The sequence below is a fragment of the Tenebrio molitor genome, chromosome 8, assembly GCF_963966145.1.
Source record: "Tenebrio molitor chromosome 8, icTenMoli1.1, whole genome shotgun sequence".
NCBI classification, from domain to species: Eukaryota; Metazoa; Arthropoda; class Insecta; order Coleoptera; family Tenebrionidae; genus Tenebrio; species Tenebrio molitor.
In genome coordinates, this window is record NC_091053.1 from 4,835,941 (window position 1) to 4,859,575 (window position 23,635).

A 23,635-nucleotide genomic window follows, 5' to 3' on the forward strand; every position below is an offset into this window, starting at 1 on the left:
TTCCGTTGCAATTGTAAAACACGTGGTCACAAAATAACTGCCGGTGGTATTGAATGTACAGTTCTATTCAGAAAAAAAGCGTACAAGTAGTGAGCCCAATTTTGGTTCAATTGTCATATTGTAAACCTATCTTTTAATTGTTGTTACTTAGAAACCTGACACTAAACATCTGCTGATAGCTGGATTTTATCGATGTATTTTTCAGAGATTTTAAAGTGTGTAAATTTTTTGCCTTATTTATTAGGCAAGTATGTATTACCATATACTACAAACACAACTCAAACTTTTATTCATAAATTTATAGAAAAAGGCAACTCTCAGCAATTTAACAACTACAATTTAAAGATATGTTAGAGTTTATAAAAGCAATTTTCACACATTTGACATACAAAATGTCAGTAATACGTTTACTTGGACACGATTAAATTAATTGTCCCATTTACAGTAGCCCTTAATACGTGTACGCTTTTTTTTAAATAGAAGTGTACCTCCAGCTACTTTGGAATTCAAACCCAGAATGAGTAAAAAATCCTCGTTTTCCGTTCCTCACTTTCGCACCTCAGACCACAGGGCCAATCAGCTCCGTAAGCTTCTACTTTTTACCTCCGCCAGTCGCGACAAGTTTTCGATATCTCCCGAACTTTTAATGTAACCTTTTTCTGTTTTCTACTATAAATTTAAATGTATAATTTAGACTTGTCAGGACCAGACCGAATGTACATAATTCGTTGTTGAATTACAACTCTGCAAGGGACACTAAATTACTGGCTTTGTACAATAATACAGTTTTTCTTACTATATATTTACTTTACAGTTTATTGCCATTATTTATCAGAAGTTACAATTTTACACAGGTTAAGGTCATCGGCCCTTCTATTTAAAGATTTAACAATTGCTGAACTAATAATGTCTCCTCTTTAAAACACAAAGTTTAGGTCATGATCATTATCGTCATGAGCCAATCAATATCTGCTAAATACATAAAAGATCTGAAACGCCAACAGCAAATAGAGTTGCTTTCAGTTGCCAGTAAAATGCCTCAAATAACTGGGTCTGGTGGTAAATTTTTCGAATAAATGGATCTACTTTCTCATATCGTGCTCAAATTTTAGGCTATGATGATCCATTTCTTTACTTGGGGAAAATATTTATTCACTTTGGTTATCATAAAATTGCAAAATGTGTTAACGGGTTTTTTCTTTATGTTTTATTTGTGCACCTTACTTCTTCAGATTTGCTTCATCGTTAACAACTTCAGCATAGATATGATCACAAGATATGGACCTTTTCTTCTGATCTTCACTAATGTAAGTAATGTCACTCAAAAACGCAACTTGTCTAACATGTGCCAATAGGTGGTAATGGTGATGGCGTCTGCTATTGTTATGGAAGATGTGATTTTAAAGTTAGTCAATGAGTTAAATAGTTCATTCTGGTCGATAGACAGCCTCGGTGCTGAAGTACAATACTTCGCTAAAAAAAATCTGCTCAAACAAACTATATGCTTTTCTCGATTTATGCGGTTTTGTTGGTCTCCAATACAATTATGTTTCCCATTTTTGGAAATCACCGCGAGTGGAGTGTTTGTGAATTTGCTTTCGACCACTACTTGTGAGTTTGGTCAAAAATCTTGAATCGCTTCTTCTTTTCCTCCACGCCAATCGTATTCTACGCAATGCTACAATTCAGTGGAGCCTTGTTGTACACGATAGAAGGACTCAGTTTGCAAATCTTCTTAATTAATCAACGGATTTTGCAAGTTTCTTTTGATCATCCCGATTATGACAAACTCAAAGTTGGACAAAAAAGACTCCAGAAAGTGAAAATGAAAATGACAGCAATGCAATGTGCAACTAAAAACTACCTTATGTTGTTGTCATGGTTACATCTTACATCATACGTATTGAAACGTTTCGACTTTTGCACCATCCTGGTACAACCCTCGTGGTGGCTTCTATGTGATTTTTTCTTCGTTATTTGGTGTATTGCCGGTTGCTGCTTTCCCTCGAATGGTATTTTAGTGGAAAAATACGAAATAAAAATAATGAGGAGAGAAAAATTTATTGATCCTACGTTGTGTTTTGTTTATACTTTAATTTAATTAAGTTCTATGAGAGGCCGTATCGTCAAAAGGAATTCAAAATGGAATTAAAACGATTGAACACACTTCACTTAAATTTTATTTAACAAATGATCCTGTGTGGTGGCGTTTGGTCTCAACAAGTGGTATAAATAAATAAATGAATTTAATAACAGCGTTGGTGAACATTTGACTCAATGAGATTTGACTTGCGGCCCGTGATTGCATTGTCTCTCCAATTAAATTTAACTCGATGCGATATCCCTGGAACCTCGCAGTACAGCCTTGTCTAACCCGGGGAAGAAAAAATACAAGGGCTAATTTTTGCTCTTACGCAGGATCACAGCTGCGACGGGCACTGGCGGTAGCTTCCCGGACTTTGGGAGTCCCAAGGCACGAATAATAATGAATGAAAATGTTTTATAATTATTTTTTTCACTACTAGTCTCAGAAGGCGTCATTATTGACTCTTGAACCGACCCCAAGGTTAATAATTTTCATTATTAACCAAGGTCAAAAATGAACAGCCGTCACTTAGCAACGAAAGATTTTCGTTGATTTCATTGGTTAACGCAGACGATTTTCATAGCAACCGTTGAAAAATGAGCCAATCGCGACAAGTTTCGATATCTCTAGAACTTTTGATGTAACCTTTTTCTGTTTTCCACCATAAATGTAAGTGTATAATTTAGACTTTTGTTAGGACCAGACCGAATGTACATAATTTGTTGTTTAATTACAACTCTGAAAAGGACACAATTAATGGCTCTATACAATAATACAGTTTTTCTCACTATTTTCTTTACAGTGTATTGTCATTATTTGTCAGTAGTCAAAATTTGACACAGGTTAAGGTTATCTGTAATTTATTCTTAAGTCATGTTTGCTCTGGTTGGATCTTCTATTTAAAAATTTTACACTTAGGTACTGAACTCATTAATGTCGCAGCGGTAAAACAATAGCTATATGTGCAATAAGTTAGGAAATGTAATTTTTTTCCGTATTAGGCATGGGATTTTTGATCGAGACGTTAGTCGAGTTTTATTTCTCTTCGGTACAATTATGTTTCCAATTTTTGGCGATCACCGTGAGTGGAATGTTTGTGAAATCGCTTTCGACCACTACTTGGGAGTTTGTTCAAAATTCTTCAGTCAGCTGTTCTTTTGCTCCATACCAACAATAATGACTTACACAATACTACGATTTACTGGAGCCTTCTTGTACACGATAGAAGGACTCAGCTGGCAAATCTTCTTGATTAATCAACGGATTTTGCAAGTTTCTGGAGATCATCCCGATTATGACAAACTCAAAGTTGGACAAAACATTCTCTGGCAAAGTAAGATTTTCCACATTTTGGTTTCTTGCATCAAACATCACATTTGTATAGTAACGTGTGTTGACGATTAACATTCGTAATTATTTTACACACTATTATTCTTACAGGCTGTTTAAGAAAATTTTAGGAATTGTGCAATCAATATTCATCATAGTTATGATAGCAGGTGTACTTGCTGCCATCGCATTGGTATTCTTCACCTTGAATGCACGCCAACTTATGGTAATCCAGAAATAAATAAATTAATAACGATGTTTCAGGTTTTTGAAAATGCGAGTACCATTATGAAATTGCGTTTAGGTGCATTGTCCATTAGCGTAATTAACTAATTACTATCATTATTGTTTATTGTCAAACCGGTCAGAAAATCTCTGATCGGGTATACATATTTAGGACAGAAAATTATACAGGAATCCGTCATTTTCTTATAATTTTCAGATGGAAGGAATCTTTGACATTTTAACCCAATGTTCGTGGTACAATTGAGATGCCAAAAATAAACAGACTTTACTCATTTTTATGGCGAATTCTTTGAAACCTTGTTTATTAGCATTTGCTGGATACGCTGTCGACTATCGACTAGCTGTTGCTGTAAGCAGCGCCAACAAATTTGCAGGAAATATTTTAATTAACTATATTTGCAATTTTAAATATTTTTGCAGGAACTACGCACTATTTTTAGTTACGGAGTGGTCGTTTATAACTTAGGAGTACTAATACTCCAATTAAACAACATTTAGGGATTGAAAAATGTCAGAGAAATGGTTCACATAATTTAGCGTTTAAGCACTTGATAGCTTTTCTAGTAGCGTGTTGTAGCCATTGCTAACATCAGAAGTGTCCGTCGTCGTTTCTCATTGGCGCATTTTTGTCAAGACATCAACAAAACTTTAGGAGGAAAACGTACAAACTCCTTCTCTTCTCGGCAGCACATAGTTCGGATGTGTTTCTGTAAATCGCGTTTTCGGCCTCCCAATCTGGGAAATATAGCGTTACACACTTTAGGTCAAGGGAGCTGCGATTTCCCGAACAATGTCAAAAATGTCTAGTGGAGTACGGGAAAAATCTGGTGGAATGCGGGAAAAATGTGCGGACACCGTTAATTTATTCTTGTCATAGTTTCTTTAAAATTAAAGTGTTCATACGTTACTATAAAATATTGTAAGATATAAATTTTCCGATAAATGTGTTTGTTTAATTTATATCGACCAATAAATAATCATAATCGTAATAGAGAGTATATAACCTATCGGGTTGGCAGCTGTATATGTCAAAAAGTTTGACAATTGTTATTTCGTAAAAATCTGCAAAATTGCATAATAAAACAAAACCACACAAGTTGATCAACGGTCTTAAAAACATTTATGTGCCTATTTTATCTGATACCAGCTGTTAGAGCTAAAGTGCAACTGGAAAATATAATGATGATTCTAACCTCAACATCTTGTATTCACCTGCAGAAAGATGATTCGTTTTTACCAGGAAGTAGTGGTTAAGTACAAGACATTTTAATAATCCAACATTATTAAAATAATTTATTTTGTAAAATTACAATAATTGTAAACATTAATGTTACAATTCACCAATTTAACGAACAATGCAAGAATTATTAGGTTACTGTCAGCTTTAGTATCTACTTCCGAGTTGTTGACGTCAATATGTTGTACTGGTGCTTCTGTCACGGTAACATTCTTGACAGTACTGCTGATGGGACAGTCAATGTTGGTGGTTAAATTGGAAGCAATTGCTAAAAATTCAAGTAGGTTAAAGCGCTGTGTTGTAATTTGTGACACAACTCACCAACTGTTTGAGCTGTGTGCCTGTGCCTGCTACATTGTACATTTGCTTTGATGTTGAAGGACCGTCACCAATCTTCCTTTTCAGTGAATGTTCCACAAAACCTTCCACCAATGCCGAAGACTTCCAGCCACGATGCTATTTATTATTAAAACTGTCTGTAATAGTAGTTAATAAAATATGGTTTATTAAAAATTTGTGAATTAAAGAATAGTTATTATAGTCCATTCAAAAATCAAAAAACCACCAACGTCGCATTTTCTTCGATAATTACTATCGGCAACGCTGTCTAGTGTAAAATTTGGTGAGAATTGTAATTTTGAGGTTAAGTATTTATTAAGTGTCTTGTTTTTCTGGGCATGTTTAAGCAAAAATAATAAAAAATAATAAATAACTGAATCGTACTGAGCAATAATAAAACAATTTGAACGAAATTCCAAGCAATTGAATTTTATTTTGAATTAAATGTCATAATTTATAGTTACAAACATTGCAAGAAAAAATAACTACCTAGGGTTTTTTAAATTTTACCAACCTAAAGCAACAGGTGTTTTTTTTTGAGTTTTGAATGGACTTTAATAAACACAGTGAATAATTTGTTTGGAAAAAAACAAATGAGCGATCACCGTCGTCAAGGAATTAATTCCACAGCATTCGATTCTTTATTGATGATGTAAAATTTATAAAAAAAAAAATAGTTTTGATTTTTAAAATATTTAATATTTTGGTCAGTCGAAAAGTCTAATACAAATGTCGTACGGGAGGTATTTTCCGGGGCTCCAACTAATCAGCCACTCGGCTGCGCCATCGTGGCCGAAACCATTTGTCGCGCTGGAAAATTCACCTCCCGTACTCTGATGTAAATAACTATTGTGTTATAAAACCACGTTTACAAATAACACTTTTAACGTTTGTTGTAAATAAAAGCTTCGAAAACCGTGAAAGTTTGGGAGTCACTGAAATTTATGAAAAAATGGGTAAAAAAAATCATAGTAGACTTTTTTTGTTGTCATTTAATCCGAATTCCTTCAGTTTGACAAGATTTTTAATCTTGATCTCAATTTAAATCACAAATGAAGAAAACCGATATGGTTTTGATTTATCTCGAAGCCGGTAGACATTCAGAGCTAGGATGACAAATCCACGGTGAAAAGTTTCCTCAAAAGATACTTTCCAATGCACGAACCTTTGTAGACGTTCTGCAGCATCTTCACAATTTTGGGCGTTTCGAAATAAATAAGCGTGATCTTGGTCGCATACGAGAAAATCGCATTTTAGTTGCAGAAGAAAACATCCAAGAGCGTCACTTCCAGCCATTGATTATTGATTACAATATAAGTAGTTTATTCGTTAAATTCGTGAAAACAGAGGCATTCTGAATCAAGTTCGGCTTTCTTGGATGCCTCGTGCTGAAGTTTACATTGCAAACTATGGCAGACATTTCGAGCAACTTCTTTGATATTTCACTATATGCTTTTACTCACAGTTACAGTATTATCACTTTGTTGTTTAAGCTTTTGTTGTTTTCTGACTAAGTTGTGGGCACTATTTTATTATCACTTTACAAATTTTATCAAAATGAAACATATTACACGTATGAGGACGTATAATAGACTTTATACAGGGTGTCTCAAAAATGGCGCCCAATCTCCTAAGGGTTTTAAAGAATAGAAGTCTGGTAAGATAAATCTCAATACAAAGTTTGATCGGAACAATAGATTTTGTACAACTTGCTCTTAAATATGCTGATTTCAAAGAGATGTATCTCCTTTATTAACAAATTTTACAGGTGAATTATAAATTACTTTACTGCTTTAATTTTTCCAAAATCCCTTTGGGTAGTGGAACAACACAGAAGTCCTTCTTTTTAGAGTAATGACCTACCAAAATACGCTAAAATAACAGCGGCAACACTGACTTCAAAGGAGAATTGGTTTGTGCATACCAACCGATGTTGCCACATTTGCTTACTTTAAACTGTGTATAACTTGGAAACTAGCCAAAGGAAAAAAAATTTCACAACGAAATTTAACTCAACTCTTCAAATATGTTAACCACTGAAGAGACAGCCTGTATAATTTTTTGAAAGTATCAAAATTAAGACGACCAAAAACCTTGGACATTAAATGACTAGATCTGTTGGTATGTTTTGTTAAGGATGAACTGGAGTAACAATCTCAGCAAAAAGTTACGGAATTCTTATTATGCTATGAAACGTTTATTACGAGATATCAATATTTGAAAAAAAAGTTTTTAATTTTTGGAAACGAATTGTAATGAGTTGCAAGCAAATTTTGTTTTTATTTTCTTGATATTTAGATAATTACTTACATGTGATTTTACAATTTTTTGACTAAAACTGTACGTGAAAGTAAACAGAAGCACACTGAATTTCAATTTTCATTGATTTCTGTTAAAGTTCTTAACGTAACTGTAGTAAAACGTGCGATATGAGTGTAATGTTGCATATCGACGTTAATTATATGCATTTTGTTCTCTTTTATTGAAATTAAAACAGATACATAACCTCAAAAATCGTGTTTTTCCACATATAATTTGCGATTACATGGAAAATCCTCGACCAACTTTTTTTGTAAATCCATTAGAAAATTCTACGCTATTGATACTTTATGTGTGAAAAATTTAAGAAAAATTGGCCTTTTTGAAATATGTTTTTTTATCAATTTTTATGCGACCATTGCTAGATTTCTCATAAGAATACGTGTAAAATATCCCGAAACTTTAAAAGGTAATAACTTTAAAATTCCTCGATAATTTTTTTTTTAATTTGGCACAGTACTTTAGAATGGATGAAAGGACTATTGTACCAATTTTAATCAATTTTCGCCATTTTTCAATGTTACTCCAGTTCATCCTTAAGAAACATACATGGTCGGAGGATTCACAATCAAACCCAGATCATTATGTGAGAAGCGAGTTCCTCTTACCCAGATGCAAGACCTCATACTTTTCAATGTTTCAATGTTTAGGTAAATCACCCAGTCATGATAAATAGCGTTGCTGCGCATCCCCACCTAATGTTCCTTCACTAATTGAGTGGATTCTAACTAAGTTTGCTTCCTAAAGCAAATCGTTATTTATCAGTTTTTCTCATCATTTCTTTTACTCGTACATTTCACTCCCATTATTTATCAATAGTTAAAATTGACACAGGTTAAGGTTGTCTGTAGTTACCTATATTTGCTTCGGTTTGGTCTTCTATTTAAAAATTTAACACTTTTTGAACTAATGTCGCAACATTAAATCGTTATGTTTAGGCCATGATCATTATCGTTATGGGTAATCAATATCTGTTAAATACATAAAAGATCTGAAACGCCAACAGCAAACAGAGTTGCTTTCAGTTGCTAGAAAAATGCCTCAAGCAACAGGGTCTAGCGGTAAATTCTCATAAAAAAAGAATCCACTTCCTCACATCGCGCTCAAATTTTAGGCTATGATGATCCATTCCTTTACTTGGGGAAATTATTTATTCACTTTGGTTATCATAAAATTGCAAAATGCATTGGCGGCTTTTTCTTTATATTTTATTTGTGCACCTTCTTGCTTCAGATGTGCTTCATCGTTCACAACTTCAGCCCAGATATGATAATAACGAATGGAGCTTTTCTTCTGATCTTCACTAATGTAAGTAAAGTCATTCAAAGGTGCAACTTGTCTAACACGTGCAAATAGATGTTAATGCTGATGGCGTTTGCCATTGCTGCGGAAAATGTGGTTATAAAGATATTCGATGAGACAAATAGTTCATTCTGGTCGACTGACAGCGTCGGTCCTGAAGTGCAACACTTCATTAGAAACAAATCTGCTAAAACAAACCGTTTGCTTTTATCGATTTGCTCTCCAGTATAGTTATGTTTCCAATTTTTGGAAATCACCGCAAGTGGAGTGTTGGTGAAGAGGTCTTTGACCAGTACTTTGGAATTTGGTCAAAATTCTTCATTCGGCTCTTGGTTGTCCCCGGTAATGTTTTACGTATCACTACGATTCACTGGAACTATGATGTACCTGATAGAAGGACTCAGTTTGCAAATTTTCTTAATTAATCAACGGATTTTGCAAGTTTCTGATGATCATCCCGATTAAGACAAACTCAAAGTTGGACAAAAAATTCTCTGGCAAAATAAAATTTTCCACACTTTGCTTTCTTGCATCAAACATCACGTCTTTATAGTAAAGTATGGTAATAATAAACATTCATGATTATTTTTCACACTATTGTTTTTACAGGGTGTTTAAGAAACTTCTGGGAGTTGCGAAATTTACAATCAACATTGTTATAATAATGGGTGTACTTGGATGCATTGCATTGGTATCCTTTGTCATGCTTGTTCGTCAACTTATGGTAATCCAAAAACAAATAAATCAATAACGATATTTCAGGTTTTTGAAAATGCTAGTACCATTATGAAATTGCGTCTAGTTGTATTGTCCACTGCCTCAGCTATTGTCGTTGTTCTTTATTGTCAAGCCGGTCAGAAAATCTCTGATCAGGTACAATTAATAGGTTTCTATAGTAATCCATCATTTTCTTAGTATTTCCAGATGGAAGGAATATTTGATACTTTAACCCAATGTTCGTGGTACAACTGGGATGCCAAAAATAAACAGGTTTTACTAATTTTTATGGAAAATTCTTTGCAACCTTGTTCACTAGGGTTTGCTGGATATGTTGCCGACTATCAACAAGCTGTTTCTGTAAGTTGCGTCAACAAACTTGCCAGAGATAATTTAAATATTGTTGCAGATAATGCGCAATAGTTTCAGTTATGGAGCGGTCTTGTATAATTTAGGAATAGTGACAGCTCCAATTAACGCCACTCACTGCGCATTAAAATTTAATATTTGGAATTAAATATTTAATTCTCATTCTATCAACTGGCCCCTAGGCATTTAAAAATGTCACAGAAATAGCTCACATAATTTAGCGTTTATGCACTTGATAGTTTCTCATTCATTAGTGCATTTTTTGATCTGAAACGTAGTGTACTATACTCACTTTGTGTGTCTATCTGATACGTTAATTTGTTCTGTGATTGGCTAATTTTAATTTTCTTTTTTTTTAAGTCAATTCAAACCGCTTTTTACCCAAGTGCATAGCTGTCGGTCAAACGGCCTCTCGGTAAAATGGATTGTCGGTAAAAAGGCTGCCGGTAGAACAACTGTCGGTAACACATGCTATGATACTATTCGCATGTTAGTAATATTGCAACTTCTCCCCCACACCGAATTTCATCATATTCAACACTGACGAAGAAAGGGATTTCAAACGTATTCGTGAAAGGAATTTTTGGATATCTCGATATCAGTTGATGGCTACTTTGAAAGTTGACACATACATTTATGTTCCCAAATCAATAACAAGATTATTTAATTTCACAGGTAGTTTAGTTCTTCCAGAAGCTCTTGCTCGTTAACGAAAGGCCAAAAGCAAAAAAAATTTCTTTGGTGTCTGTCCTTTTTGACACACCAGATTTTGGTTAGGAACTCTGTAAATAATTTATTGAAAAAAGTATCGGTTTTTTACCATTTCTTTTTTCATCTACATTTAGAAACTGCAGTTTTGTATAATATCTTTTCAGTGTTCTGCAAAGTTTTCCACCAAAACTACAAGAAGCTGTGCAAAAACTGCGAAAAATACAACAAACTAGAACAAAAACCAGAATGAAACTGCCAATTTAAATTGGAAATGGCATAACGAGATTTTTCGATTCTGAAGCCAATCTTCTACTACAAAACTCAGGGAAAATACTTCTCAACAATTTCCATGGAAAGTTCTACTTGTTCATAGGGATTGGCCATCTCCCCTGTGACTATATTCTGTGGTAGAGTTAGAGAATTAGAGTTAGAAAATTTTCTGCAAAAAAATGTGTTTTGGAGAATCAACAGAACAGGTGAATATGATTATATCCAATGTAAAACCTCCTGGAAAACCGAGAAGTCAGACGTACCAAAATGACGGTAGCGTGTAAGAAAAACCAACTTTAAATTTTAGTCTTTCCTTGACTTTTTCTTTTGCGGAGCTTCGTTGGGAACAGATTCTGATGACTTCCCTAGAGGCAAGAGGGGTATGGTAAACAACTCCTTTGAATCAGACAACCCGTCCAGTTATTACAGTCCATGATTTGGTCATAAAGGTCTATCACCAAAATGTAATATCAATCTTAGGTGTGAATAAATGCTTATTTTTGCATTGACATCTGTTTATTTTGTCTATGATTGTTGCTTTATTAAATAATTCCGTTCTAAACTCTAAATCGAAAAGAAGTCAACCAAATTTATTAGCAAGTAATAAAACAACAGTGGTATGCAGAGCACTAGTCCCTATAACAGATTTTTTTGTCAAAAAGTCATTTAAATATGACTCATTTTGATACTTCTAAAATTTATTGATTTCGTACCAGCGCCAGCGCCGGCCCCGACCGCGATGAACCATTCGAAAACTGGGACCATCAAGGTAGCTCGGTGGCCGCATGGCTGTCGGAGACAGTGCGCTAGTGGGTTCGAATCCCACCGAAGGAGGAGGATTTTTTCGAAGGAAGGAACCTCCGCCGGGCCATGGATGTGTGTGTAGGTCTATCAGGGCCTGACGGTAGGGTGGTGGAAGGAACAGCGACACTCTTCCGACACCACCGCGAGGTCAGCAGGGTTCGAATCCCAGGCCTCCCATGGATGTTGTGTTGTGTTGTGTAGTCCAGAAAAAGGAGAAGAGAGAGGGTGGGCGTGGGTAGCCGGGGAAAGTACCCCGGAGCCCCGCCGCACCACAGGAAAAAATGAGAAAACAAGCCGACCATAAAAGGTACCTGATAGGCCAAGTGGTGAAAGGGCTGATTACTGCGGCCGCGATCTGCGGAGGACCCAGCTGCTTCCCTCCAGAAAACTCAGTCCGGCTCCGACCTTCATTGTCGTCGTCCTACTAAAAAAGGAAAATCCCAAGAGACGAAGCTAGATAAGGAGGACACAAAAAGTTGTCCGCTCCGATAACGGCCTGTTTCCCGGCGAGGTCACGTTATCTCTTGGACGACTAACCAGTGATGAAAAAAGCAGGGGAGACGAAATTACCACTTTTCTCCGTTCGTGGAAAAGGGCCATAAGAGCATTGAAGGTACATTTCTTATAGCTGTACATTCCAAGAGCGTGGAGAAAATGCTCACCTCCATGTACGCAAATACAAATACAAACACAAGCACAGTTAGTTTACAATTAAGAGAAGATCATTTCGCAGAGAAGTGCGTTTGTGAAGAACAAGTTCAAGTTTTCCAACCGAAACTGTCACCAATTAAAAGACCTGAAGCTGAAGACAATGTCAGTGAAGTGTAAGAAAGACCAAACAGCAGTTTTAAACTAGAGTTTTCTGACAATTTATTTCGCAGATCACCTGATACTGACTTCAAGGATTCCGGTAATGAAAAGACTAATGGAATTAACAATTCGTTTCACTCGACCAACTTATCAGAACATGAATGAAATTTTTATTTATTTTCATATATTAATAAATTCTTTATTTTTGCATTGACATCTGTTTGTTTGGTAATTGTTCACTTTAACTACTTCTGGAATTTTCGCGTTTTTTCTGGCTAGACAGCCTCAGGGCGTCCTCCTAGATCGTTTCCCACCATTCAAACCTTGTGCAAATGAATTTTCCTTACCCTCTAGTTATACTAAGACATTGGCGCGACCTTGACGCGACCTTGAAAAACAACAAGAAAGAAAAAAAGGGCATTTGCACAAGGTTTGAATGGTGGGAAACGATCTAGGAAAACGCCCTGTGGGTGTCTAGCCAGAAAAAACGCGAAAATTCCAGAAGTAGTTAAAGTGAACAATTACCGTTTGTTTTTTCTGTGATTGTTGCATTATTAAATAATTCCTTTTGTGGGGTTTAATATATTCGCTGTTTATTTAACAAAGACTTAAATACAAGTAAGAAAAAAGTAAGCAGTGTACCTAGGAGAGAGGTTAGAGAGTCCCCGCGGAAGCAAAACTTCTTGTTAATTCTGGTCGAGCGTCGATCTTTTGTAGGCGTCGATTGGCGCCGTTTTGACGACGGTTGATGATGTGGCGTCGGCGGGAACGTTTGACCAATGGAGGCTGTGACGGAGCGTTGTGCCGCAAGCATGGCCGCAAAGTACTATTAGCGACACCACGAGGGTAGTAGCGGGGCGCATTTGTACTACCAATTCGGTGTAAGGGGTAGTATTTGAATTTCCCTACACTTTCTAAATTCTAAATCTAAAAGGAATGAATACAGAGCACTAGTCCCTTTCTGGGAAGCTTTAGTGAACTGTGTGTTCTTCATTTAGTTAGTTAAATTTTTAAAACGACCAGGACCAAGCCGACGTCCTCAAAGACCAGGAGGTTATCTCAGGGGACCACAAGGACCCGGTAGCTATCCCTAGGAACACAAGGACCAGAAGGATGTCCTCGAAGACCGGAGGAGTACAAGGACCAGAAGAACGTTACCGTAATTTTGGTACCTACGTCTGAAGAAAAATACAATGAAAATTCGAAACTCACAAAATAATAACAGGAAGTTATAAGTTTTTAATTTGTTGCAACCAATTTAGGGCGTTTTCGGTAATTATATGAAGTTCGGAGAAACCTTGCTGGAATTTTGTAAAGGGGACCTTCTTACACAATGTGTTGGATGGTTTCTTTTTCTGCACCGTATTCACAAGAGGGGTTATCACGAATGTTCCAGTGGAACAGCATATTTATTGCATTTGCCATGGCCGGTTCTGAAATCCCGGAACTTGTTCTGTAAGATCCTCAATTAATTTTTTATTGAAAACATCTACGTCTTGTCAGGCTGCTTTCCAATAATCAGATTTCGAAAATTGTTGTATGAGAAATTCTTCTTTCCAAAGTGGTTTACGTGATTTTAATCTATGGGGTCGTGAATTTGCCAAGTCTTGTGCTATAGGATACATGTGAATACGGTGAATTTTGAAATTTACCCCAAATGCGTTTTGTGATGTATTTTCTTCTAATATCGTACGGAATAATGTGTGCTAAGTGGAGTAGATTTTAAAGTACCCGTTATTATTCGAAGTGTGGTATTTAATTGCGCATCTATCTTGTTCACGTGTGTACTATTCCTCCAGACAGGGCAACAATATCCTGCCGTAAAATACACTAGAGCTAGTCCTGCTACACATAGAGTGTGTGCATTCGCTCCCCAACTTGTGTCTGCGAGTTTATGTATAATGTTGTTTCTCGTTTTCAATTTCTGTCGTAACTTTTCGATGTGTTGTTTGAAGGTTAGAGATGAATCCAGAGTTACACCTATAATATATATATATATAGTCTATTTTTTCCTGGTAGGCGCGTGCGTGCGCATTTACAAAATCCTGCAACGAAATGCGACTTTCCTATTGGTTACTTTATTTTTCTACTTACACTAGAGAAATGTGCAATATTACAGTGTTCTGTACTGTCAATCAGGTCCAAGCTGCCATTTTTGTTTCATAGTGTCTTACTTTTCCGTTCGTGTTTTGTGTCTGTTTTGTTTCTGTTTCGTGTCTGTTTTCTGTTGTGTCCGTTTATTTATTAAAAAAACAGGTTTTAGTTCTTAGAGGTTAAGAAGTTTTTATATGTCAACAAGATGTCTCAATTTCGATCACCAAATAAACGGCGTAAGTTGGATTTATGCTAACAGCAAGTAACAGTTTTTTATTAATGCATAAATTCATATTTATAGCAAATTTCCCACAAGCCGAGAAGATCTAGAAGAGAAGAGAAGAAAGATCGTTTAAGTATTTCGTGGGATCTTCAAGGATTTTGCCGAGTTAACCAAGACGGCTCAAATGGAAAAAACTGCAGATTATACTGGTATTGATTTCAGATTTGTTTTTGTTTTATCACAGCTTAATTACTTTGTGTTGAAGGTTGTGGATTTAGAACCATTCAACGATACTTGGCGGAAGAAAAGGCACCGAAGAAACCTGATAGCAAATGTATGATTCAATTGGATGAACATCAAAAATATCTCCTTTTCTCTTGCAAGATACATGGTTATTATAAATGATTGTAGTCGAAGCAGGCCATGTCCATGTTATGAAATTTTTGCCGCTTTCATGTGAACTGTCAATTTTTGTCGATGTCACTGTAATTTTTTGTATGTGACAATTTAATTCATACACTAAAAATCCCATAAGCAGCGGTGTTTTTGTCACTATGACAGCGAAAAAAGTTTGCCCTAACTTTTCCAGCGACAAAACGGAACCTAACTTTTGAGAGCGTTTGATTCTAGTAGGTCTGCATCATCGTACTTTTCCGTATTCATTAAATTGTCTTACCGAATTACACTCAAGTTTTTGTTTTTTGGGTCGAAGTAAACTTTACATTTATAATTCGAGTTTTGTTGCCTGCAATTAAACTCAAAAAACTGCCAGAGGGAGTTTTTTTCGTTGAATTGCCAGGCAACAAAATTCTCATTGAAATGTCAAGTTTACTTCGGCAAAAAAAAGCTCGTGTAATTATAAGTGAAAAGTGCGCTGATGATTATTTTCTTCTATTTTTGTTTTTTAAATTAACGATTGAATCCAAAAGTATCGAGTTATTTTGTACCCAATTAAACTCCTGTATGTATAAAATATAAATAAAAAATGTTGTACATATAATATTTGTTATCAAATTTTCCACGAGTTTATTCATAAACTTTTTTGTTTACATTTTACAAATTATACAAAAATTAAATCATAAACATGAGTTTTATATGCAACCACAAATACTGATCCCCCTAGATAATATGCAACCAAAAATACTAATAATTCCTGCATCCTGCTAAAAATTTTAGCTATGTGATTCTACCTTTCGGAGATGCGCACGCACGCGCCTACCAGGAAAAAATAGACTTTAGATACGTCGGGAAATAATTATTTATGTTTAATTGTAGTTTCGTTGACGACTACTTTCAGTTTACTATTTTTCATCATCAATTCTTATGATACTGTACACGTTCATAAATTTACGTTCATCAAGCTTAGTCATTTATGCATGAGTCATAATAATGCACGGGCTGAAAGTCAAACCTCACTGAGTCAAATGTCCACCAACGTCTGTTATTAAATTCATTTATTTATCTATACCGTTTTTTGGGACAAAACATCACCACACAAGATTACATGTTAAATAAAATTTAAGTATTATTTCTGTGGCGGTCGTGAAAAAGTAGGTAAGTCGAAAATGTTAATTTTTCAGGGCAACGATTCAAAATTCCACATCATTCCTAAAATCCTGTAATTAAATAGAAACTTCTTTCTACCTGTACTTGCTTTCAATATAAGTAAATTTTAAACTGTGAAAATCTGAATTATTTAACTCCATGATTTATTATTAAGGTGTAAACATCGTTAACTCATTTTTGAAATTATTTGACTTACCTACTTTTTCACGACCGCCACAGATTTATTATTATTATTTTGAAATCCTCCCAAAGGTACGGTCTTTACTAAATTAAATTATGAGCAAAACACAACGTAAGGTCAATAAATATTTCTTTTCTCATTGTTACATCGAGGAGGAATAACGGAAGTCGAAACGTTTCAATGTCTTGACAAAAAATGTACCAATGAGAAGCGGCTGCCACACGCTAATGAAGAATCTATCAAGTGCATAAACGCTAAATTATGTGAGCCATGTCTGTGGCATTTGCAATGCAACTCAACGGAGTATTCCAATCAGGGGCGTGTTAGTTAACTTAATGTGAATTGGAGTTGTCACTAAGACTTCCTAAATTATACAAGACCACTCCGTAACTGAAACTAGTGCGCATTATCTGCAACAATATTTAAATTATCTCTGGCAAGTTTGTTGACGCAACTTACAGAAACAGCTAGTTGATAGTCGGCAACATATCCAGCAAATCCTAGTGAACAAGATTTCAAAGAATTCTTCACGAAAATTAGTAAAATCTGTTTATTTTTGGCATCCCAGTTGTACCACGAACATTGGGTTAAAGTATCAAAAATTCCTTCCATCTGGAAATAATAAGAAAATCATGGAGTACTATATAAATCTGTTAATTGTACCTGATCAGATATTTTCTGACCGGCTTGACAATAAAGAACAATGACAATAATTGCCGCAGTGGACAATACACCTAAACGCAATTTCATAATGGTACTTGCATTTTCAAAAACCTGAAATATCGTTATTAATTTATTTGTTTCTGGATTACCATAAGTTGACACGAACAAGCATGACGAAGGATACTAATGCAATGCAACCAAGTACACCTATTATTATAACCATGGTGATTGTCAATTTGACAATTCCCAGGAGTTTCTTAAACACCCTGTAAAAACAATAGTGTGAAAAATAATCATAAATGTTTATCATCATCATACTTTACTATAATGACGTGATGTTTGATGCAAGAAAGCAAAGTGTGGAAAATTTTATTTTGCCAGAGAATTTTTTGTCCAACTTTGAGTTTGTCATAATCGGGATGATCATCAGACACTTGCAAAATCCGTTGATTAATTAAGAAGATTTGCAAACTGATTCCTTCTATCACGTACAATATCCCTCCAGTGGGTCGTAGTGATACGTAAAACATTACTGGGCAGGACCAAGAGAGCAGCTGAGTGAAGAATTTTGACCAAGCTCCCAAGTAGTGGTCAAAGGCGACTTCACAAACACTCCACTCGCGGTGATCCCCAAAAATTGGAAACATAACTATACTGGAGAGCAACAAAACTGCGTAAATCGATAAAAGAAAATTGTTTGTTTTAGCAGATTTGTTTCTAATGAAGTGTTGCACTTCAGGACCGACGCTGTCTGTCGACCAAAATGAACTATTTGTCTCGTCGACTATCTTCATAACCGCATCTTCCATAGCAATGGAAAAGGCCATCAGCATTAACGCCTATTGGCACGTGTCAGAAAAATTGCACATTTGAGTGACTTTACTTACATTAGTGAACACCAGAAGAAAAGCTCCGTACGTTATGATCATATTTATGCTGAAGTTGTGAACGATGAAGCTAATCTGAAGCAGGAGGGTAAACGAATAAAACATAAAGAAGAACCTACCAAAAATTTTAGCAATTTTATGATGAGCAAAATGAATAAATAATTTCCCGATGTTATCAAATGGATCATCGTAGCCTAAAATTTGAGCATAATATGAGAAATAAGAGAAAGAAATAATAGAAACATTTACCACTAGACCCAGTTACTTGAGGCATTTTTCTGACAACTGAAAGCAACTCAATTTGCTGTTGTCGTTTCAGATATTTTACGTATTTAATAGATATTGATTTGATAACGATAATGATCATTCATTCATTACTAATGTGTTTTAATATCCCAGCGTTAGTGAGTTCAGTAAGTTTTAAATTTTTAAATAGAATGCCAGACCAGAGCAAATATGACTTAAGAATAAACTACAGATGACCATAACTTGTATACAATTTTAACCACATACTCATAAGAAAAACTGAGAAAAAACAATATTTATTTAAACTCAGGAAAAATAAAAAAAAATATGTAGACAATTCAAACAACCTGAAATTGTGCGGGAGAGTTTCATCCTGTTGGAAAATCATTTCCATCGCAAACGTGTTCGTGTTCTCGAATAGCATTTTTCTTCGAAAATTACTTTAAATACGATAATGAAACACATTATTCAGACTGGCCGTGACATATTCAAACGATGTTAACTCCAGACAGATCGATAGAATTGAAAAAAACAAAACAATTGTTGGATAAATAATTGAAAGACGTTTCCAATGATGTATCACAATAATATTGTAAATGGTAATTTAAATTTTTTTTTCTAATTTTGCCATATAAAGTGACACTTTTCAAAATTAATTGACGTTGGGAAACGTCACACTTTTCGTAACTGGTTACGAAAAGTAAAATCTTTCCTAACTGGTTAGGAAAAATTTATTGTATCATCAATTTGACACTGTCATATTTTTTGTTTTTAAGCAAAATAACCGTGCCTACTTACCTACTTGATATTTTAACACAATAATAATATATTATTAATGAAATTCATTACTTCGTTTAACGTTTGAAGAAACTTTTTTTTGTCAAAATTAGAAAAAATCTTGTATGTAACACGTTAGGAAATGCAATTTTGTGTAACTCGTGTGATTCCACTCGTTACACAAAATAACGCATTTCCTAACTGGTTACATAAATAGCTATTATCTTTACTAGCAATAACTGAAAATTTCTCAAATGATATTGGGATGAGTTTTGGTATTGATAAGTGTAAAATGCAATCAATATGTCGCGGTCATTACGAACATTTAGAATATATAACTCAAGAAGGAGAAATCATTAAAAATTTAAATAAAGGAGAATTTTATAAATATTTAGGTATTAATCAATCAAATCATATTCAACGCTCAACTATAAAAGAAAATTTGGAAAAGCAATTTTATTTAAGAATTAAATCTATTTTAAAATCAAAATTAAACGGTAATAATTTAATTCAAGCAGTTAATACATATGCTGTTCCATTACTGACCTATTCTTTTGGTGTTCTAAAATGGTCCAAAACTAATTTACAGAATATAAACATTAAAACCAGAGTTCTTTTTACCAAATTTAGTAAACATCACCCTAAATCTGCTATTGAAAGATTTAATTTACCATGCGAAAACAGTGGTAGGGGTTTTTCAAATCTAGAAATACTGCAACACAATCATTGCTTCACTGAAAAATTATTTCCTCAATAGAGCTCGTGATAATACCTTTTTTAATGCTTTGGTTTCAGCCGATAAAGGTTACATACCTTTAAATTTAAGTGATAATATAATTTCAGATATTGTAGAGCCAAATATACCTGACACTATAGCAAATATAAAACAGAAGTCTTTACATGGGAGATACTTTAAAGAACTGGAACAACCAGAAATTAATATTCAGGCTTCTCATGCATAGCTTAAGAAATCAATCAATCAATCAAATCACCCTGAGACGGAGCGTTTTATATTTGCAATACAAGATCGTGTTATAAATACAAGAAATTATAAAAAACACATGCGATTTGCAATCGATCATTGATCAATGTAGGATTTGCGGAACTGAAAGGGAAACAATTGAACACATCATTTCTTCTTGCACCGTTTTGGCTCAAAGCGAATATAAGAAACGTCATGATATATTCGCTAAAATTATACACATGAATTTAGCTGTTAATGTCAATCTCAAAAGACATACGGATTCAAATCCATGGATGACTCGATTACAAATTAATTTGATCGCTCGATACTATGGAATCAAGACAGTGCAGTGGCGTGTCAATAATTTGTTCCCGTACAATAGCGGACAAAAAATTTCGTCCACAACTGTCATTCCACTCACGTAGGTTGTAAAGCAGACGTGACAGTAATAAATTTCAAATTTTAATTTGCAAACGTCAATCATAATGACAATAGAGGTTAAACTAGACGCAATTTTTGTGAAATGACAGGAAAAGGGTGGACGAAATTTTTTGGTCGGAATAGTACTCTTACATTTTTAACAAAACATATATTTTTTCATTGATTCGGGAGTATTTAAATATTTCCTATGTTTATTTTAAGAATTTTGTAAGAGTTAAGATAATTTTAAAATCTGTAATTTGGAATGAAAAGTAATCTCATTTTAACTGTCCTTAAATCATAATAAAAACAGAATTGTTATAAATTTTAACTAAACGCTGTTCAAAAATCAAAAAACCATTGTGGTGGAAATGACTTATCTGTCACTGTGATAAGTAATAGGAAATGTCATGGAAAATGTGTGTTATTTGCACCACAATGGTTTTTTGATTTTTGAACAGAGTTTATGTATTATTACATAATACTTTTCCCATATCTGGACTCTTATCTTGTTACAAATAGATACCTATCACTATCGAATGAATCATTATTTATACGTAGTTAAAATATGATACTCATGAGTAGGAGAAGTGGCAGAAGATAATTACTAAAAATATATTACTGGTGTGTCATTTATATTGTTTAGTTGCACCACAAGCGTTCAAAATGTTAACAAAAGAGTTAGTAATTTTTGTTTTAATTTCTGGTAAGCTGAAAATAATTGACGTTTGCATTACCTACATTTAATTGTTTTATCAAGCTTGTCATTGTAACGATCAAAGACCTTTGGTGACAACTTCATTGGGTAAAATAAGAGGCCATTTTAAAACTTCGCATGATGGTCGAAAGTTCTCGGCGTTTGAAGGAGTCCCATTCGCTAGACCACCCATAGGAAGTAGACGCTTTGAAGTTGGCTTGTCAGAAAATGTAGAATCCAATCTGATTGGTTGTTTGTAGGAACCGGAACCACCGCAACCTTGGTCCGGCATCTGGGAGGCTAACACACCGACAGAATGCGCGCAGACCAACATGATGCAGCAAAATATTACTCAAGGTGAATTAGGTACTCAAAATGGGTTAAAACCGGTTAATAATTGTGAAATTAGGTGACGAAGATTGTTTACACATTAATGTGTACGTTCCGCGAGAAAACTTCAACCCTCAGGAGAAGTTGGAAGTTATAGTACATATCCATGGAGGTGGTTATATGTACGGTGATGGCTTACTGTACTCTCGGCCCGAAATCCTAATGGATCGAGACGTGATTTTTGTCACTTTCAACTACCGAGTGGGAGTTTTTGGGTTCTTGAGTACCGAAGACGACGTCGTACCTGGAAACAACGGTCTGAAGGATCAAGTCATGACCTTGAGATGGATCCAAAACCACATTGCAAGTTTCGGAGGTAATCCCGAGTCGGTCACTTTGACTGGACTGTCAGCTGGAGGTTCAAGCGTCCACTTCCACTACTTCTCCGAGATGTCCAAAGGCTTGTTCCATCGCGGATTGTCCCAAAGTGGTGTAGCATTGAATCCGTTCTCTTTGCAAGAAGATGCATTGAAGAAGGCCCAACGCTTGGCTCAAGCCGTGGGATGCCCGTCGACTCCTACTCAAGATCTAGTCGATTGTTTGAAGCAAAGACACCACAAACAAATCCTGGAAAAAGTACCACTTTTCTTCGGGTATTTGTTTCTGCCAACTGCACCGTTTGCTCCAGTGGTTGAGAAAGGATCAAAACCGTTTTTGAGTGACTATCCTTATTCTCTCTTGACAAAAGGAAAGATCAACGACGTACCTTGGATTTCTTCAAATACACCTCAAGAAGGTTTAAGTCCAGTAATGTGTAAGGGCCTTGAAATCGTTTGTGTCTCGTTTAAATCGAATCATTTTCAGTTCTTGACAAGGATTTAGACAATATTAGCACTAATTGGGATTCACTGGCACCAGTTTTACTCGACTTCAATGATACTTTAGCTCCCTCGTTGTGGAAGGACGCGGCACAAAAAATTAGGGAATTTTATTTGGGCAAAGATCAAACTAATTTTGCACAGAATCATGATCAATTAGTAAAAATGTTCAGCGATAGATTTTTTCTAGTTGATGCGGAAATTTCTGTCCGACACCAAGCGAAGGTCTCATCTTCGCCAGTCTATTACTACTATTTTACTTACCCTGGAGATAACAACGAAGCGAAAAGTGAGATATAATCGACAATATTTAATTGTCATTAATGTGAGTTTTAGTTGTCGGTCATGGTGCTGAGGCGAAATATTTCTTCGGTAATGTCTTCGTTCCAGAACCCCTAACTCCCAATGAACTAAAAATGAAAGATATTCTTTTAGATATGTTGGTCTCATACGCCAAAACAAGGTACCACTTTTAATATTTGGTACCTGTTTTGTAATAAGAACAATTTTTAGTATTCCTCTAATAGAAGGTGTAAAATGGGAACCTACCTCATATGATAAGTTGACTTATCTCAATATAACCAGTTTCGAACCTGAACAAATCAAACTCGGAAGAATCGACGAGTTGACTCCAAGAGATTTTTGGAAGTCGCTAAAATTGGCAGAGAATGAAAATTTGGCTCCTCTTAAGGACGAACTATAATAATTTTTTTAGAATTTGCGTCTCTAATAGGTCTATTATTGTATTCAATTTGGAGTCGTTTATGGCTATCTATTAAAGCACAAATTAAAACGAGGGTGCAAATTCGAAAAAATAACATAAAAAACTCGTTTTATAATGGAATTGGTGCCCTCGTCCCATAGAAAACTCCCATGCCGCTCGTTTTCTACACTTGGGACTCGTGCGGCAAATCAACCCTTATAAAACTCGTTCTTTAATATACCATATTAGAAAAAGTGAAATTTGTACATCTAGAAATTAATTTATTACTATTTAATAGACAAAGCTTCCAAAAAGTTTGTTTTCAATCTCTTCTTGTGATTTACCTTGACTGCTAAGATACAGGACTGTACTCCTTATGCTCCCTTTTCTCTGGCCGTAGAAAAGGATTCAAACCATTTTTTAATAATTCTCCATTCAGTAACAACGTTACAAGCATATTTACATAA

The 23,635-nt window shown here is 35.0% G+C and overlaps 2 protein-coding genes and 3 long non-coding RNA genes across 6 annotated transcripts; 3 read left to right on the forward strand and 2 right to left on the reverse strand.

The window, feature by feature from the left end:
• The first annotated feature begins 3,751 nt into the window (after nucleotides 1–3,751).
• On the forward strand, nucleotides 3,752–11,434 carry LOC138137028 (uncharacterized). Of its 2 annotated transcripts, XR_011161531.1 has the most exons (7): nucleotides 3,752–4,910; nucleotides 8,790–8,864; nucleotides 8,913–9,415; nucleotides 9,468–9,567; nucleotides 9,621–9,711; nucleotides 9,783–9,935; nucleotides 9,985–11,434. It is a non-coding gene; the product is annotated as an uncharacterized lncRNA (long non-coding RNA). The 2 variants fall into 2 exon arrangements; XR_011161530.1 differs by having other exon boundaries at nucleotides 9,468–9,711.
• LOC138137030 (uncharacterized) lies at nucleotides 4,942–5,454 on the reverse strand. Its single transcript, XR_011161532.1, has 2 exons — nucleotides 5,220–5,454; nucleotides 4,942–5,166 (listed from the first exon to the last, which is right to left on the reverse strand). It is a non-coding gene; the product is annotated as an uncharacterized lncRNA (long non-coding RNA).
• A 3,094-nt stretch (nucleotides 11,435–14,528) lies between the features above and the next one.
• On the forward strand, nucleotides 14,529–15,319 carry LOC138137564 (uncharacterized). Its single transcript, XR_011161788.1, has 3 exons — nucleotides 14,529–14,869; nucleotides 14,935–15,065; nucleotides 15,122–15,319. It is a non-coding gene; the product is annotated as an uncharacterized lncRNA (long non-coding RNA).
• Nucleotides 15,320–16,648: 1,329 nt separating this feature from the next.
• LOC138137563 (uncharacterized) lies at nucleotides 16,649–21,151 on the reverse strand. The gene is made up of 6 exons (XM_069057022.1): nucleotides 18,154–21,151; nucleotides 17,585–18,105; nucleotides 17,433–17,532; nucleotides 17,267–17,377; nucleotides 17,063–17,215; nucleotides 16,649–17,013 (listed from the first exon to the last, which is right to left on the reverse strand). Exons 1-6 carry the CDS (start codon nucleotides 18,256–18,258, stop codon nucleotides 16,936–16,938), a joined length of 1,068 nt encoding a protein of 355 aa, XP_068913123.1. The 5' UTR covers nucleotides 18,259–21,151; the 3' UTR covers nucleotides 16,649–16,935.
• LOC138137560 (carboxylic ester hydrolase-like) lies at nucleotides 21,126–23,482 on the forward strand. The gene is made up of 7 exons (XM_069057019.1): nucleotides 21,126–21,266; nucleotides 21,321–21,469; nucleotides 21,518–21,614; nucleotides 21,667–22,401; nucleotides 22,452–22,754; nucleotides 22,802–22,928; nucleotides 22,979–23,482. Exons 1-7 carry the CDS (start codon nucleotides 21,227–21,229, stop codon nucleotides 23,166–23,168), a joined length of 1,641 nt encoding a protein of 546 aa, XP_068913120.1. The 5' UTR covers nucleotides 21,126–21,226; the 3' UTR covers nucleotides 23,169–23,482.
• Nucleotides 23,483–23,635: the final 153 nt, after the last annotated feature.

Bases quoted from the DNA above. Each gene is read 5' to 3' on its own strand.
- LOC138137563 (XM_069057022.1), bottom strand. From the start codon at position 18,258: ATGTTTTATTCGTTTACCCTCCTGCTTCAGATTAGCTTCATCGTTCAC. The intron at 17,533-17,584 runs GTATGATGATGA...TTGTTTTTACAG, and splicing joins CATCACGTCATTATAGTAAA to GGTGTTTAAGAAACTCCTGG. The intron at 17,014-17,062 runs GTAAGTTGCGTC...ATATTGTTGCAG, and splicing joins ACTATCAACTAGCTGTTTCT to ATAATGCGCACTAGTTTCAG.
- LOC138137560 (XM_069057019.1), top strand. From the start codon at position 21,227: ATGTTAACAAAAGAGTTAGTAATTTTTGTTTTAATTTCTG. The intron at 22,402-22,451 runs GTAAGGGCCTTG...AATCATTTTCAG, and splicing joins AGGTTTAAGTCCAGTAATGT to TTCTTGACAAGGATTTAGAC. The intron at 22,755-22,801 runs GTGAGATATAAT...TGTGAGTTTTAG, and splicing joins AGATAACAACGAAGCGAAAA to TTGTCGGTCATGGTGCTGAG.